The 17369-nt window shown below is 38.7% G+C and overlaps 2 protein-coding genes and 1 long non-coding RNA gene across 9 annotated transcripts in view; 1 reads left to right on the top strand and 2 right to left on the bottom strand.

The window, feature by feature from the left end:
- Nucleotides 1-17369, top strand: part of LOC128904939 (uncharacterized PE-PGRS family protein PE_PGRS20-like) — a 48772-nt gene that overhangs the window by 4248 nt on the left and 27155 nt on the right. The window contains exon 2 of one of the 6 annotated variants that reach the window (XR_008464684.1): nucleotides 10420-11173. The exons of 4 other annotated variants lie outside the window; for them this stretch is intronic. The gene's annotated coding sequence lies outside the window, so the exon portion shown is untranslated. Of the gene's footprint in view, nucleotides 1-7946; nucleotides 11174-17369 lie in introns of those variants that run through there. One more of the 6 variants, XR_008464685.1, reaches the window with a different exon arrangement.
- On the bottom strand, nucleotides 1565-16460 carry NDUFV2 (NADH:ubiquinone oxidoreductase core subunit V2). 2 transcript variants are annotated; one of them, XM_054190013.1, is made up of 8 exons: nucleotides 16202-16460; nucleotides 14112-14177; nucleotides 8033-8095; nucleotides 7832-7948; nucleotides 6054-6222; nucleotides 3632-3741; nucleotides 2633-2709; nucleotides 1565-1719 (listed from the first exon to the last, which is right to left on the bottom strand). In XM_054190013.1, exons 1-8 carry the CDS (start codon nucleotides 16337-16339, stop codon nucleotides 1626-1628), a joined length of 834 nt encoding a protein of 277 aa, XP_054045988.1. In that variant the 5' UTR covers nucleotides 16340-16460; the 3' UTR covers nucleotides 1565-1625. The 2 variants fall into 2 exon arrangements, with proteins under 2 accessions (XP_054045988.1, XP_054045989.1); XM_054190014.1 differs by having other exon boundaries at nucleotides 16298-16457.
- On the bottom strand, nucleotides 4273-5170 carry LOC128904940 (uncharacterized). The gene is made up of 2 exons (XR_008464687.1): nucleotides 5111-5170; nucleotides 4273-4349 (listed from the first exon to the last, which is right to left on the bottom strand). It is a non-coding gene; the product is annotated as an uncharacterized LOC128904940 (long non-coding RNA).

Below are 17369 nucleotides of genomic sequence, written 5' to 3'. Positions count from 1 at the left end.
TCCAAATAACTGTAGCACATGATAGTTCCATAACACATGCAAAATCCTCATTTATATTCCATGTATAACTTAAAAATAGTTGCCTGCTTCTGGGTCAGAATAAGGTAATCCTGCATGAACTAGGATACAGCTCTGTTATAGTTGAGCAAACAGCTTAGTTACAGACTGCGTGTCTTTGCATCAGGATGTAAAGTACTGTCCATCTCACTTCATGTCTCCAGAGAAGTCACACACTGACACACAGTGCCAGATGCCTGGCCTGCTACAAGGCATGTGGCTATTACAAACACTGGAGGAACCTTTCAGCAAATTTAAGTTACAGATAATATTTCAATCCTTGTACTATTTTCTTACATGCAGAGTGTTCTATACCACTTGCATACAAGATTTTTTTTTTGTGCTTATCGAAGGACTGCTTCGCTAATGACTTGTATTTATTTATCAAATTTACTTTTCCAATTGTATGCAATTCAGTGATCTAATTTTATTAAATTTAGTAATGTAGAAGGGATAGCAAGGTTTTTCATACAAATTATATACACACCTATTTTGCTCTCAAAACTACCAACAGTAACACTACTTGTTCAACAGTAATACATTAAGGAACTTCACAGACCTACTGAAATAAAGGTGGGGCGTGAACAGACTATTTGAGATAATCATAACGCAGGGAAATCTGTAGATACAAAATTTGACTCAGAAGAGGGAGAATAGTTATGGGAAGTACTGTTAATCAGAATATCAAAACAAACTAGATATAGAATATAAATAATACAATTAAGTTACATCTATCACATTAATTGTAATAAGAATCTAAGTTACACAGCAGATTTCAGAAGAGGCAAACACAATATGGTCTCAGGTGACTGACGTTCACATTTCCTAATTTATGTTGAAATGTATATGTACATACATAAAGCATTGCTAGATTTTACAAGAATGTGTGTCAATATGCAGTCAATTTTTTAAAAAAATATCTTCAACTCTTTTTATATTGGGAGAAATACCTCCATTTCACACCAATCAGTTCTTAAAAGTAGCTGATACACAGCAGTAAAGAAGGATGTGCGAGTCAAATAACTAGTTTCACATATTACACTTAGCCATGTATTTAACTGTTCTCGTATATTCTGTCTTCCCCCCCAACTGCATACCTTGGCTATATTGAATAAATTTGTACAGGAAGTGGTTTCTTGTTGCTGTTCATTCTTTTAGTAGAGTACTACTGGTATTTGGCGGGGGGGGTGGGGGTGGTGGTGTAACATGATAAAAAGGTAATTTTCACATTTGACAGACTTCTAATTTAGTTAAGTTTTGTTGCATCTTCAAAGAACCTTAGAAAAAGTTGAAAGAATTTTCAATGACAGCTCAAAAGATGCAGCTTTGATCTCTCAGTGATCATAAGTGCATTCTTTCAGTGAGTTACTTTACAGTCTAGAGAACCACTTTTCCTATAATCTAGAATTATAATTATGCTTTGCAGTAGTTAAAACCATGGTAAGTTAGATAAGAAAAGCAACAGCAATTTATCTATGTTTTTAAAAAAGTACTAGAACATGCATCATTTTACTGAGATTAAAGTTACTTTATTAATTTTCAGACAGTTCATCTTATATTACAAAAACTTAGAGGTCAGCTCGAACTCCAAAACCTGGTCCTTTGGGTGGTTCAGTCAGAGAAGTAAGGCCACCAGCTGGCTCACAAGAAAAACGTCCACTCCTGAAAAATGAAAGCAGTTTTATTCATTGCTGATATCGTTATAACATCAGATGCTGTTTAATCTGGATAGAAGACAGTTACAAATCTGACTTAAGGCTGAAGCCACATTTTTTTTTTCTTCTGTTTTTCCTGTTCATCCTTCAGAAATGTGTGATGCTACTCTTAAATCAAAAGGATTCCAAATTCAGGTAGTGAAATATAGTTTCATAACTGAAATGCAAAACAGGACCACTAGTTTACTTTTTATCCATTTATAGGTTAGCTGCACAAGAGTGATGTTGATCCCAGTAATACCAAAGGCATCAGCCATATTTTTGTTAAAGATGCTTCCCTGTGTTTGGAATCTGTTTTACGATTATTGTTCTTGTATTAAAAAAAAAAATAGAAACAATAGGAATAGGTAACACACCCAAGTCAAATTAATTCCTCCATTCACACAAACATATATGTAGTTAGGTTAAGAAAGAACTATCGGAAAGAGCAGGTAAGAAAAGCTCATAAATAACCCTTTCACAAACTTGCAATCTTTCTGGGTTTTGTCAGGGAAAAAAAAAAACACAAGAAAAATCCCAAGACGAAAGAACCAACAGACATTTGTTAATATACGTCATCTAGACCAAAAAAAGAAATCTAACAGATGATAATCATTCCCCTATTAGGTCCTAATCAGAATCAGCATTTTCACATTTTATGCTCCTCTAGCCAGTCATCAAAACATGAAAAATTCTCAGTTCTTTCCAGTTCTTTTTGGCTTTGAATATTGAAAGGCATTGAATGCATGCCATTCTGCTCAGTAAATTACTTAATGCTTTTTAGCTGTAAGTTATAGACTCAAATCACTGGAGCAGGCATTCAGTTTCTATAAAGGATCAGCCTTCAAGTAGTTGGCCACTATTATGCAAATATATCATACCTTGGGCCAGGTTTGGGAACTTTGCCGGCCTTTAGCTCATCAATTATGTTTTCAATATCTTTAGGCGTCAAATCTTCCTGTAAAAAAAAAAAAGAAAGAAAAAAGATCAGATCATTGACAAAACAGAAAGATTGAGCAATTATACTAATTGCGTTATTCAAAATTCATCAGACAGTGGCTCTCTCAGATGTGATCCTAGTATAGGTAATTTTGATCCTGTCCATTAACACACATATTGGTTCAAAGTGTTAGGAAAATTAAAAAGCCTATTGTCATTTTAATGTTACAATTTTTATTTCATGTATAGTTGCAGAAATTATGTTAAAACTAACAATGTTGACGTGGATCATATATAACATGGGTTTGTGTTTTCATCTTCCTTGGTATATTAGTGAGCTGGATCTCTGCCTACCCACTATACACATGCTGTTGCACATACTGCAAAATGGTGTAAGCTGTGACAAAAACAACCCTGTGGGTACAGTTCAAGAGAGCACTTCTTAAAAAAATTAATCAGACTGTGATAACAAAATAAAATATTTTTAAAAATAGGTTTTTTTAGAAAGCTGGATTCAGTCAATATATTAATTCACTTGGTCTGATGGCATCCAAGTGAGCCATAATTCAGAAGTCTAAAAGTTCAAAAATAGCATTAAACTAGTCCATACTTTCCAAAAGACTGCTTTAAAGTGTTTCTAAAAGCTTATCAAATACCTATTTAAAAATTGCAGATTTACGGGCAGACCACTATCGCAAAGATGCATCACCCCACTTGTATAAATCAAGACAGTAACTGAAAGGAAAAACACATGATACACTGTGATGAAGCATTCTAAGGAAGACACCAAGAACCTGAAAGATGCTCTAGGGTATAAATTGAATTGTCCCTGCCAATAGGAATCTGAAGTAACTGACCAAAACTTCAGAATCTGAAACAAATGAAAATACAGGTAACCCAGCAAAGAAGTTTAATCCTTTAAAAGGAAATGTAATACTTACATAGTAATTGTCATTTATTTGTACCATTGGTGCATTTACACAAGCACCTAAACATTCCACTTCTATCAGCGTGAAGAGTTTATCAGGTGTTGTTTCCCCAACTTTTATACCTAAACCAATAAAGAATATTAGGTTCAGCAATGGTTACTGAACAAGATTAATAAAGCATGAGTTTAAATACTCTGTAGTCTTCTCATTACTTGTATTTTGGCCTTAAAAAACATTTGCATAGTTAAATCCTCTTAAATGAGTCCAAAATGTTTCCTTTAAACAAAAGATTCTAATAAACTGTGAAGTCAGTCTTCGAATATATTTTTGAGACCTCATTTACAGGTATGATTTATTGAAAAATAACCATGAAATGACAGGTCTAAGAAACAGAACAGCTCTACTCGGGAACATTTTTAGTAATCAATACAACAGAATGGAAAAATAGGGAAAACATAGCTTTCATGTGCTGATACAAAATGCGTTAATATACAGTGCTGCATACCAAATTCCCAAATTAACCAAGATCCAAGCATTAACAGTTAGCTACAAATTCGAAACACCTTCCAGATTTTTACACAAAGATTTATTTCCTGAACAACTAACATACTTAGCTTCCATGACACATCACTGTTCTAGTGATATAGATACAGACCTTCCCCAGAGGGCAGGTTCGAAAAAACAGCATCTCCATCTGATCTTGACAAAATTCTCCATGGAAGGAAGAATGCTGAAAAGCAGTTTTCCTCCATAGTTATTAGAAGGGGGGAAAAACTAATAAAAGTCTAAGGCCTATGTTTCCATAAGAGCTACACAATCAATGCTTTGACTTCTCAAGCTAAGAGTTTCAGTTAAAATTAAGCTATCTTTGCAGTAACAAGCCAAGACAAATTTCATCTAAACGTGCCCATTCCAGACAACAGAATATATGAAATGCAAGATAATAAGCAGCTGTTCTGCAGCTCTTATCACAGTGGTTCTTAGAAAATGTTAGCACAGCTTGATACTTCATAGAAGGGGAAGAGTTGTTCGTTGCTGATCTTGTCCCCCATTCTCTCCATAATCACCCAACCCACACACAAAACCCATGGGTTCTCCTCACATCTCACACAATGCAGCACTCTCAACTGACTTTCTCCATGGAGAATTCAAAAGTTATGTTAACATCGTGTTTGCCATCCAGAGGGACCTCAACAGGCTAGGGAAGTGGGCCTGTGCGAATCTCATGAAATTCAACAAGGCCAAGTGCAAAGTCCTGTGCATGGGTTGGGACAATCCCAGGCACAAATACATGCTGGGCAATAAGTGGACTGAGGGCAGCCCTGAGGAGAGGACTTGGGGGTGTTGGTGTATGAAAACCTGAGTATGAGCTGGCAATGTGGGCTCGCAGCCCAGAAGTCCATCGCATCCTGGGCTGCATCAAAAGCAAGTATGGCCAGCAGGTTGAGGGAGGTGATTCTCTCCCTCCACTCAGCTCTCATGAGACCCCACCTGGAGTACTGCATTCAGCTCTGGAGCCCTCAGCACAAGAAGGACATGGACCTGTTGGAGTGGGTCCAGAGGAGGGCCACGAAGATGATCCGAGGGCTGGAGCACCTCTGCTATGAAGACAGGCTGAGAGAGTTGGGGTTGTTCAGCCTGCAAAAGAGAAGGCTCTGGGGAGACCTTCTAGCAGCCTTCCAGTACCTAAAGGGGGCCTACAGAAAGGATGGGGAGGGACTCCTTATGAGGGAGTGTAATGATAGGACAAGGGGTAATGGTTTCAAACTGAAGGAGGGTAGATTTAGATTGGACATTCAGGAAGCAATTCTTTACTGTGAGGGTGGTGAGGCACTGGAATGGGTTGCCCAGGGAAGTTGTGGATGCCCCATCCCTGGAAGTGTTCAAGGCCAGGCTGGATGGGGCTTTGAGCAGCCTGGTCTAGTGGGAGGTGTCCCTGCCCGTGGCAGGGGGGTTGTAAGTAGATGATCTTTAACGTTACTTCCAACAAAAACGACTCCATGATTCTGGCATCTTAAGTAAAAAAACCCTCACAAACAACTTTCATATAGCATATACCTCAAAAATCTTATTTTGCATATAAAAAAGTGCCATAGCATTCAGAGTCCTCCTCTTCTATACATGGGATAGGGCTTACTTTCTCAGTCCAAGTGTCATATTACAGTAACACATGTCCTGGCAAACTGCCTGTAAAACCACTTTAAGACCAGTAAATCGCCCTTCAGACGATGGCCTTTTCTGCTCTACTGTACTGAAATCTTTAAAAATAAACGGCAGATCTGAAATTTTAAGTATTTAGTGCCTATTCTCCAACGATTTCACTCTATATTTTCAATACTATTATTCTATCCCCACCACATGAAAAATTTTACTTCGTTGTCATTAAACGAAGGTTAAAAATATTACAAAAAGTGTATTAAAATTTGTGTCATACCAAGTTTCTTCTTAATGGCTTCTAAAATACTATCAGAGTCTCGCAGCATGCAAGGCGTGGTAGTGCAGACCTGAATATGGTATTTCCCAACAGGTTTGCGATTGTACATTGTATAGAAGGTTGCTACTTCATACACTCTCATGGGAGGCATTTCTAAAACTTCAGCAACCTGTAACAAGGGGAAAACAGACACTATATTGAATTCTCCCAGCGCATCAGTAAAGGCATTTAAAAAACTATTTCAATAAAGTCACCTGTCTTCTGTCTGCAGTAATGGATAAATAAGAGGGAGGGGATGGGTATCAAAGCACAGCTGTATCCAAATGCCAAGAAAAGACACCCGGTTACTCTGATTGGAGTCACCCTGCTTGAGCACAAACTCCACTCAGCCATGGATTAGCAAAGCGAGGAGCTCAAGTCAATTCCCTCCAGCATCTAGCATCGTACACAAGCTAGATGTGAGGAGTCAGCTGGGTTCCAGCTTTCATTGTCAGCTCCAGCTCATACCACACTTCTCCTCTTTTGCTGTAGGAATGAGCACACTTGTACCCATCTGCACACACCAACCCACATAAGCCTGGTACTACAGTCATCTAATTTAGATACAGCAGGTCTGTCTCAGGTTCTGTGACACACCAGGGCTGGCCTTAGAAACACCACTGCTACATCTGCAGATTGGCGTCACAGCTAATAAACAGGGAGTGAAGCGCGATCTCCATGGAGCCAGTTCTGGTATAAGCATCCCTGACCTCATTAACCTGGAACCCTGGCAAACTGGCTGAAGTTGAGAACTGACTCTGCTTTCAAAAGCGTTAACTGTTTTATGTTCCAGTCTCTCTATAGCAGGCAAATAACCGACCATGGAAAATATTTGCTCACTTAAAAATCTTAAGATCTTTTTAAACATACTATCAATCCGAAACACAGATTAAATAAACAAAAATACCTTTCCCATTCAGTATTAATAGAGATTTGAGGCTTCATGCTACACTGTAGGAACAGTAGCAAGACAAAATTTGCTGTTTTCTAAACATGCACTTAAATCCTTCAGTAATTTCGGTAACACTCACAATCCTCACTTAGTGTATCTTGACTGAATTTAAAACTTTTCACTTTAAAACTGATGATATGCCAGATTGTAACACAAATTATGACAGATTTATTCATATGAATATAAACTGGATTTATTTTTTTTATTATTTGATTACTGTCATGCAACCTATCGCTTTGGAGCAGTGTACTTGCTTATTTTGAAAAACAATTAAAAAAAATAATTTGGTAAGTCTTTCGGGCACTTGCTGTGAGGTGTTATAAAACACTCATGACACGTACTACACTAATGCTGCTTTGCAGAAGTTTTTACAGACCTAGAGATTAAGTACAATCCTGGCAATGCGCGTAGTGCCACTAATCTGAGAGGAGAAAAAAAAAGCACCATTATCTTTTTTCTTTCCTCAAATTCAGCAGCAAACGAAATGTTTCAAGTTTCTGTTTCTACTTCCAGGATGATTCTGGGAAAAGAGCCTATCTAAATAAGGCTCATGTAATTTTTGTTTTCCTCTGTCTGTAGTTTCTAGCAATGGGCTAACATTATGTAAAGAACAGAGCCCAGAGTTCCTGGGTTAGTTTTCCCTTTTATTTTTTAAAATGTAGTCTCATAGGGAATTCGCACAATTCCGTGCCACATGTACGCTTTGATAAATAAATGCTATTATTCTAGCATGATACTTAAAGAAAACAGTAAAATTATGTTTGAAAGATAATTAAGTACTAAATACCTTGTTCATAGCCGATATGGGCAACCATCCATGCTGTCTTTGGGCCAAATCTAGTACTGCCATGACAGCTGCAGACTTGTGTCCCCCTGGGTAGTTGTTTATGATTGCTTCTATTCGCTTTTTAAAGGGAAATAGGGAAAAAATATCAGTACTGATCTAAAGACAAAGTCTACATATTTAACTTTTTTTTTGTCTGCGTACCTTTTGGTTTTCAGGCGTGAACTCAAATGGAGTATCTGGATTGTTCTCAGGACTATCTCTGTGCTTCAGGAAAATAAAACATGTAAAAATAGGGTTGTCAGGAAATTATTCAGGACAAATTTACTGTTGTAAAATATCTTCTCATTAGACAGTTACAGTTGAGTTGCTAGAATAAAAACAATACATGCCAGATGAAAATTTCATAGTACTCAAGCATAAATGATAAAATATCTCAGGGAAAGTTATAAAAAAATGTTGGTAATTATTTTGTCACTCTAAAATAATGACTTATTCATGTTATTTCCTATTCAAAAAGTTATTTCTGGAGGAATATGGTGTTGTTATCAAAATATACTTTTTTTTTTTTTTAAACACTGTTAATACAATTTGGCAATTATGTTCAAACTCCTCACAGGTAGATTAAGAGTCCTCTGGTTAATGCCTTAATAAACAACAAGGAACTAAAACAGCAGCCCTTTTTTTTTTTTCCCCCTTTTCCCATAAGACATTAACTATAAAAACTTTAAAATTAATCAGGAAGCTTTCTACATAACTAAAATGTTTCCACATTCAAACACACATTATTAACATATTCTTTTGATTTGTAATGGGTTTCAACATTTTAATTTTAGATACAATTCTGAATTAGAATGGAAGCAGCAGAATTTTGAATTAATATTTACAAAATAAGTTGTTTTGTCTTTATTTTTAAGGTGGTCTTCTAGGGAAACATCAAATTGAAATTATTCTATTTTCAGAAAACAGAAATTTGAGAGTCTCAAAGAAAGTAACATTTTCCTGTAATAAAACCTTGGTTCTGACAAAAATCCATCCTCATCCACCAGAAAAACTTCTTGCACAACATTTTCAATTCTCTCTAAGAGGTCATTATGGTATCCTTGAAATACTCATAGCTAAGTTTAATTCCAAACTTTATACAGTTTTCAAGTTGAGAACGTTTCGAATTAAATGGAAAGTTTGGGGAAGAATGCAAGCTATACTTGAGGCTTGATGTTAAACATAATCCACAACTAGCTAATAAAAAATGCTATTTTTTTTTTTGCTAAAAAAAACCCACTCCATTGACTTTCACCTTGATAATTTTCTCAAGTAATCTAGGATGATTTTGCAGTTTCCACACTGTGTTATTAAGCAGCAAAGGATTTAGTGAAAAATCTCAACTCTGCAAGATTTCTACATATTGAAAGACTGTCATCAGTGCAGAACTTAAAATATGTATGGTCCGCAGCTATTTCTGGATTTAGAAATTTGAATTTGGAAACATCAAAAGGCTAAATACTTAATTTCAATTACACCTGTTGGTCTAGCAAGAGATTCCCTTTGCTTATATCCATATCCTGGAGCAGACAGTACTACTGCCACCATCAATTTGAGAGCATGTACCCCTACCACAGTTCCAAGTCAAATATAGAAGTACAGTCAATATCTGCATCTCCACTGAGGATGACTTTTTCCGTAATAACAGGAATTACAGAAAGATAATCAATTCCCTTTGAACACACTAATATTTTATTAAGTATTAATATATTGCTCATTGTGTGGTCTACAAGATAACATAAAACAGCTTTTAGGAACACAACTGCTACTATTTTAGTCCAACCCTTCCAGATAAAGGTTTTGACTCCTCATATGTAGTGCTGCCGAGGGCTTTATGCCAATTTTGGTCAAAGTTCTCAAAAAGAAGCTGATGGAGGAAAAACTGATAGGAAATACTGTGCAACTTTTTATTTTTTTTCCCCTTACAGACCTGTTCTATGTCTTAGCTGCACAGATCAAATCCATGATTCATGATAAGTATTTCCAGAACTTAACTTTTCTTTCCCAAATCTGCATGCCTGTTTTATTTCAGGTTGCTATTTTGCCTTCCACAGCTGATACAGTCACAATTGTACTTGATCTTCATTTCTTTTGCAAATAAGTGTATTTGATTTATTAAAGTCTCTCTGTCTAGAACAGATGTTCTTTTCAGTGTATCATCTCTAAACTGATATCCTTAGATACCCTACACGTGAAGGGGAATAAGACTTTAAAGCTGAAGCTACCGTTTGCCACGCAGTCAGTTCTATGCAGCAGGACTCCAAGATACATTGTAAAGGCTACAGCACAGGGCAAGACCAAGTAAGATCCTGTCACCTTTTTTTCGTTTTCCATTTTCCTAAATGGGCTTCATCCAATTCTGTGCTGTGGAGAGTTTGATAGTTTTCATTCAGCACTTACAGAGATCTAGGCCTACTGAGCTGTTAGGAATTTGTCAATCACACGTTCCCTAGTATTCCATTTGTCTGACAATACACCATTTATCTGAGATTTACATGAATGGATTTGTTCCTAAATGATACCAGTGCATTTCTGCCTGTTTTTTTTAGGATACAGATTCTGCAGAACAAGATCAGAATTAAGGACACAGTGTTGGAAGGAATACTATGTTAAATCACAGAATGGCTGAGGTTGGAAGGGACCTCTAGAGGTCACCCAGGCCAAACCTCCCCGCTCAAGCAGGGCCATTCAGAGCTGGTTGCCCAGGACCATGTCCAGATGACTTCTTTTGAATATCCCTGAGGTGGGAGACTCCACAACTTCTCTGGGCAACCTGTGCCAGTGCCTGGTCACCCTCACAGTAAAAAAAGTGTTTCCTGATGTTCTCTAAGGCCACTCCCTCTGGTCCTGTCACTGGGCACCACTGAAAAAAGCCTGGCTCCATCCTCTTTGCACCCTCCCTTCAGGTATTTATAGATAAGATCCAGCCATCTCTTCTCTAACAGTCACAGCTCTCTCAGCCTTTCCTCGTACAAGAGATGCTTATAAAAAGAAACCAATATATTAAGGCCTCCTCCATACACAAACAATTATGTCTGTACCAACTACAGCAATTTGCCGAAAAGCAAGGTCAAACTCTACCCATTTTTTCCAATTCCCTTCTCATGTTTCCCAGTTTCCTGAAGTCTTACACATTATGTTTTCATTCCCTGCATAGCTTGACTGTATCACGGTTTTATTGCAGCATTCAACCTAACCTACTTGAAGTGTGAACAACTGCACTGTGAAGGCTGTGCAACTGTATCTGTGAAGGCCTACCCAAGCCACACTGTCCCCACAGATGATGGTAGTGTCCCATGGAAGGTGTATTAAGGCTACTGAGCGTTCATATCACATTCATTTTGCTACACCAACGTGGGCCATTTTATTATTCTTTTTCAGTAATCGAATCATCTGTCTTCCTTGACACAGAGAATTATTTAAAAGTGCTGAAGAATTACAAAATTAACTAGAATAATTTAGCTTTCACATATATTGCAAAACAGTTGGCCTGAAACTTGACCTATGCCCTGTAGTAAACACCAGTCCAAAACACTGTAAACTAAAATGAAAGAACTGTGTGCAAGGGAAAAGATGTTTAGGGCAACAACCTGTTAAAGAGTCCATACCAAATCAGCAATGAAATTTATTACTTCTTCCAAGGGGAAAGTACCCTACATTGACTATTCCAGCAGAACTCAAGATATAAACCTCTCCTAAATCAAGAATAGTGGAAGTGCTCTCAGACCCAAGTATCTTCACAAGTAACTAAAACTATAATAAAGCAATTATCTAACCTGTACTGAACCCCTGTGCAGCCCTACAACAAAGCCCACAGCAGGGCAGCTGATGTGTTAAGGAAACTCAGTGCATGTGTTGAAAACCACAAAGTAGAAGAGGTAAGTTTTAGCTGTCAAGGAGGCTACGGAGAGATAAAAGTCAAAGATAGAGAAGGCATGTTTAAAGAAAGCAAGGTAACTACTGTAAATAAAAGTATCTTTGAAATCAGGTCTTCTCTAGCCATCAGAAATACGATAGATGTGGAGCAGCTCTCTTAGGTTACTACAGGCAAACGATCTACCTAGTTTTAAACTTGATAATCTTTTTCTGGAAGTGTGATCTAGCTGCCTGTGATAGCAGCAGACGGAGTTTCATGGTAGAGAAATTCTCTTTTTGGCTGTTTCAGAGTGAAAACGCGTTTCAGTAGAAGTTTCCTTATTTCTGTATGTTTCTTATAACATGTAAGGAAAAAACTTGCATGAAAAAAAGTTTGCAAAGGGATAAAAGGGCATACAAATCAGCACTGCCTTTTAATACTAGATTTTAAGACAACCAGGTCTCCTGCCAGGCTGTTCCTTTCTGTTACAAAACAAGTGTACTGTATGCATCTCCCTTCCTCACGTATAGATTTCATATATGGGAAGTGCAACAAGAAGCACCAATATGCTTTGCAAAACAAAAACAAGACACTGGCGTGTAAACTGACATACAAGAAGGACCACCACAACAGGTGAGAGCTACTCCCAGTTAAGCCTACTATTCCTCCACAGCAGGTTTAAACAACCTTTGACGCTTCATCTGCTTGTAGTATTCCAGAAAACGAAGACTTTTTTTTTTTAATGTTGGGTTTTTTCCCTTCTAGAGAAATCCAGGGGGAAAAAAAATTCCATTTTCCAATTGTACACAAACACCTAGTGTTGATTAAAGTAATGCCTTCAGCTCAACTCAGCAGGAAGAGTTCCCTTAAAATTTGCTGTGTTAAGTAACTTCTGAAATTTGCTCTGAAGGATTTTAGTCATAGTTAGAACAGTTAGACACACACACAATGACATCCAACTGTCTTCTTCCACAGCCTTTTACTTCATAGAAGAACAAATATTACCTATTAAAAAAACAAACCAACCCCTACACACATGAAACAATCCCACACACAATTTATTTCCTATGCTCTTCTAGCAAAATTTCTGTTGCAAAATAAAAACAAAAGGAGTGAGTGATGCTATTAAATAAAACAGCTGTATATTGCAAGTAGGTAACTAAAACACACAACTCTACTTTTCTACTTCCCTTTCTCTATCTTCAGGCTCCTCCTTCCAGCAAATAATTTAAACAGTTGTATAATCTTAAAAAATGCCTGGAGAATTTACAAAGCTGTCTAGCTTCATATGTCAGGCACCAACATCCATTAGGGTGCCAAAGACACCTTTTGCCTGTCTTCACCAACTTCAAACTATACTTGAGGTTTCCTAAGTTGTCAGCCTACACTGTTTCCTCTATTCCTTGAACACCAGCTCTCACTCCATAAATCATCAGTGACTGCTCCGGTTTCTGGAAAAGCATACGAAGCATGTACTGTAATCCCATTAACTTCATCTTATGTGAAAAGATGTAGAGACAGCTGCAGAAAGGCAACAACAACAACAAAAATCTGTCAAAAAATCCTGAGCACCTGCTTTCAACAAAATGGTCAATTCTCTAGTAAAGTGTTGATTTCCATCAAATGTTGGAAAAATGCCAAATTATTCAGCTGTTGAATTGCACACTAGATAAAACTGAATGGAGCAGAATGGGACAGAACACACTTCTCAGAGATGCTGCAGGTTCTCTTTGGAGGTAGACAGACAATATGACTGCTTTACACATTTAAATTTGAGGGCTTTTTTTTTTTTTTTGCAATCAGTATTACTGTTTATACATATTATGATAATGCCTAATGGTCTCAATTATGAATCATTATGCAACACGCTATATGACATATAATACAAACAAGAACTGCACTTTTCAACTGTTAGTGAACAGAGCTAGACCTGGACCTAAAAGTAATTCTGCAGCAAATTTTAGAAATCAAGAAATTAGGTCTGCAAAAAGTTTTATGAACTTCAATTACAAACTCAACTAACTTCATTTAAAAAAGGAAACAAGAACTGTTTTAAAATGAAGTAAGTATAAACAAAGTCTCATCTGCAATCACACACAAATGCTGCTAGCATCACCATTGCTATTAATGAACAGGAGTTTCCACTATATAAGGAAACAAATACCAAAAACTAATGCCAAAAGAAATGCCAAAAACTAAAATAAAACCTTTTGATACTCCCATTGCAACTCTAATAAAAAGTTCTGCTGAAAGAGCGCTCCTTTGTAAATTCCATCAGCCTTCTATAGCAAGTTCTGCCCATCAGAAGCTTTGAGGCAAATTAAAAAAGCACATGACAAACTCTTCTTACACATCTCCCTTCCAGTAAGGTAGAGAATTACTTACCACAAATAAGGCTCCTCCACTGGCATTGCATACTGCCGTTCTATGTAAGTATCGGATCTGTCTTATCTAAAAAAACAACAAAAAAAGTAGATCGTATTAATAGTTAATAATTTCTATACTACTAGAGACTGCTTTCAGAACTAGCTTTATTTCTCTTCTAAGCCAGTAATTCTACTGCCATCACTGATAATTTAAATTAAGTCAAGAAGAGAATATTAAGGGCTCTCCTATGCTATTAGGAGATCAAATCTCTTAACTCACTTTGACCATTTCAGTCAACGTAGAAGTTAAATCGTCTAACCTCTGCCACAGCTTAATCTAAATGCCTTGAGTACTAATTCTCATCAAACATTTCAGGAAGGATTTTCCAATTTGTTACTTGATATCACATCCTTTAAAAAGTTTGCAGAAATTGCCATATGGAGGTTCTTCTCTAGTAAACATTTACATGCTTCTTCAGCTTTTATCTAACTGAACAGTAAGATCAGTAAGTAAGAACAGTAAGCATAAGAGAACAAAGTTAAGAACCTGAAACATCCACAGGACACAACAGCCATATGCAAGTAGTGTTCAGCTATTCTCCATAGTCTCTATCTGGATCTGTCATGCCAAAACAGATCAAGACTGCTAGATTCTGGCCAGTATTACTAAAATAATCTGATTATATTATCTTGTCATATGCAAACATTCTATAAAAAATTAATTTTATATCAATTTTATATTAATATTTACATTGAACTCTAGACCAATTCTGAGAATTCTTAAAGTAAGAAAAGTATAGCATATTAAAAAAACCCAAAATACCCCTTTAACTGCTTAATTTCTGATACTGTATAAAATCTGTGGGATTTCAAGTGGATCAGCATCAAACTAGCAAAAATACAAGCACGAGGTCAGATGTGAAATCCAAGCTTAAGTACCAAGGAACTACAGTCCCTGCTCTTCCAAAAGAGCAACCTAGTCAGCTCAATCTTTTCCGCAGGAGATCACGTACTTTCACCTGCAGCATAGTTTCACAGGATGGCTGCAGTCTTTCCCTGTCATATGATCAGTCCTTACGGGGCGCACTGGATGTACTATGCAGTTATGTGTATTATGTAGTATGCACCCATTTCCTCTTTGCTCTCCACTTCTGGCTCATTTGAAAGCAGCAGCCACGCGAGCAATTTATCCATCTCCTGCCATTCTATGTCATAGTCCAAAATGAAATGTGGGATACACGGATAACTCTGTGGACTGCAGATCCTTCCTGAGTGCAACCTTTTCCAAGAGACTCTCAGTCTGTTGTCTTTATCAACTGATATGACTGACATCAAATGAACTGCACTCTCACGTCAATGTGAGTGCCATGCCCTCTGTGAGCCAGACAGAGGGTAAAATTCAGACAAAAGACTAAAAAGCGTAAGTACAGCATGCAAATGCAACTGAAATTCTGCAGACAATGCTGCAAGGAGCATATGAAAGAAGATTTGATGTTCTTGTATAAATCCTGCTAAATGCAAAGTAAATACAATGTATGTGCCGTTTTGGCTCTGAGGGGATCACCACCACATTGTAAGCTTCAGGTTTCTAGCTATAAGAGGCAGTCTCTACCAAAAGAGGCACTTCAGATGAAAACCCTTTATTCTATCCAAATATAGCGTACTGTTTCCAAGAACTAAAACCTGTAAATTTCAGAAATTAGGAAGAAACAGGACAAGACCCCGTTTTTTGCACTGGCCTAAAGGACTACAGTTAGTGTGAAGAGTTGACGCAGGACTGAAGAACAAACTAAGCGGCTTCCTTCCAATGGTTAGTCTTAAATACGTGGGAAATACCATTTCCGCTTGGCAAGCTTCCCAATAACCTACAATAAGCACCAAGCGGTTACCGCTGGAGCTTTTTTTCACTTGAAGCTGGTAGTGCAACTCTAGAGCCGGTCAGGTAACTCCGGCAGGCCCCGAGGGCGAGGAAGACACCCCGGCAGCGACGCCCTTCCACCGGCTGTACGAGGCCTTTCCTCCCCGAGGCCGTGCCCCGCCGCGGCCCCCCGCCGCTCGCCCACTGCGACGGCAGCACACCCCCCCCAGTCTCCCTCCGTCGCGGCCTACCCTCCTAGGCCTCCTCCAGCCGAACGGCCGCCCTGCTCCGGCCGGCGGGGACAGACGTGTGGCCGCCACCGCACAGCAACCTCCCTCTCCCCTTACCGAGCGTGCGGTCGCGGCCCGCAGAGGAGCGCACAGGAACATGGCGGCGGCAGAAGCGACGACCCCGGCGCCCTCCCCCCGCGCTTCTTTTCCCTTCCCTCTCCTTGAGGCCTAGGCTCGCCCTCCGCACTGGCCGCAAGGAGACACGCCCCGCGCATGCGCTAGCCACGCCCGGCTGCGCGCGCGCGGCCGCGAGCCCGGGAACGCGCCGGCGGCCGTGGCCGTTGGCGGGTGGCCGTTGGCGCCCTGCCCTGTGGTGGCCGCTCATCCAAAAGGAGCGTGTTAGTGGGTTGGCGGTCACTGTAGTCGGTATCGCAACTGCCTGCTCTGGGAGGGGGGACGTTATCCAGGCCGTCCCCCCGGCAGATGGTGAATTCCTGTCCTGTCAGAGCCGGAAGGTTTGTGTCAAATAAGGGAAGTGAACCAAAAGATCTGTATGAGAGTTTTCGGTGAATTTTAACCTTTCTGTGGCATACATCAACGTGGAAAAAAAAATTCTTTTGGAAGCAAGTGTCTTTAATAAATAGGGGAAAATTGCGGAAACTGGGTGAGGTTTTTTTGGTTCTCTGTTTTCCTGCTTTCTACCCGGTTCTGTTGATCAGAGTATTTAATGTTTGAACTGCTTGCATCTACGTTTTGACCTCCCTTGATTAGAAAAAAGCAGGACTAAACATTTGATTGTCTTCTTGGCCTTTGATAAATTCTGATTTTACAGTATATTGGTCAATACATTACAAATACTGGAACTGAAGAAAATCTAAGTGACAGGCCGTTCCTTGGGTGCACCATTGGTCCTTACACTGGTCCTAGAAACATGGATCCTAGAAGCGTTGGTCCTGGAAACGTTGCTCACAGGTCCATCCTTGTACATACCCCTTGTCGTTCAGGTCTTGTGATAAGGAATGCAAATGTATTTTTTCACTGTACAATAAATTCACATTTTTCAAATAATAACTGAAAAGGAAGTAGTTGCACCTGGAGGGCTCCTGTAAAGAAACCTGTGTGGACAGTGAGACAAGAGCCCCGGTACATCTCAACAGATAGCTCTAGACAATGCCCAAAACACTAAGCA

This window comes from Rissa tridactyla, chromosome 2 (assembly GCF_028500815.1).
Source record: "Rissa tridactyla isolate bRisTri1 chromosome 2, bRisTri1.patW.cur.20221130, whole genome shotgun sequence".
In the NCBI taxonomy this organism is placed as follows: domain Eukaryota; kingdom Metazoa; phylum Chordata; class Aves; order Charadriiformes; family Laridae; genus Rissa; species Rissa tridactyla.
This window is presented reverse-complemented; position numbering and strand designations above follow the sequence as displayed.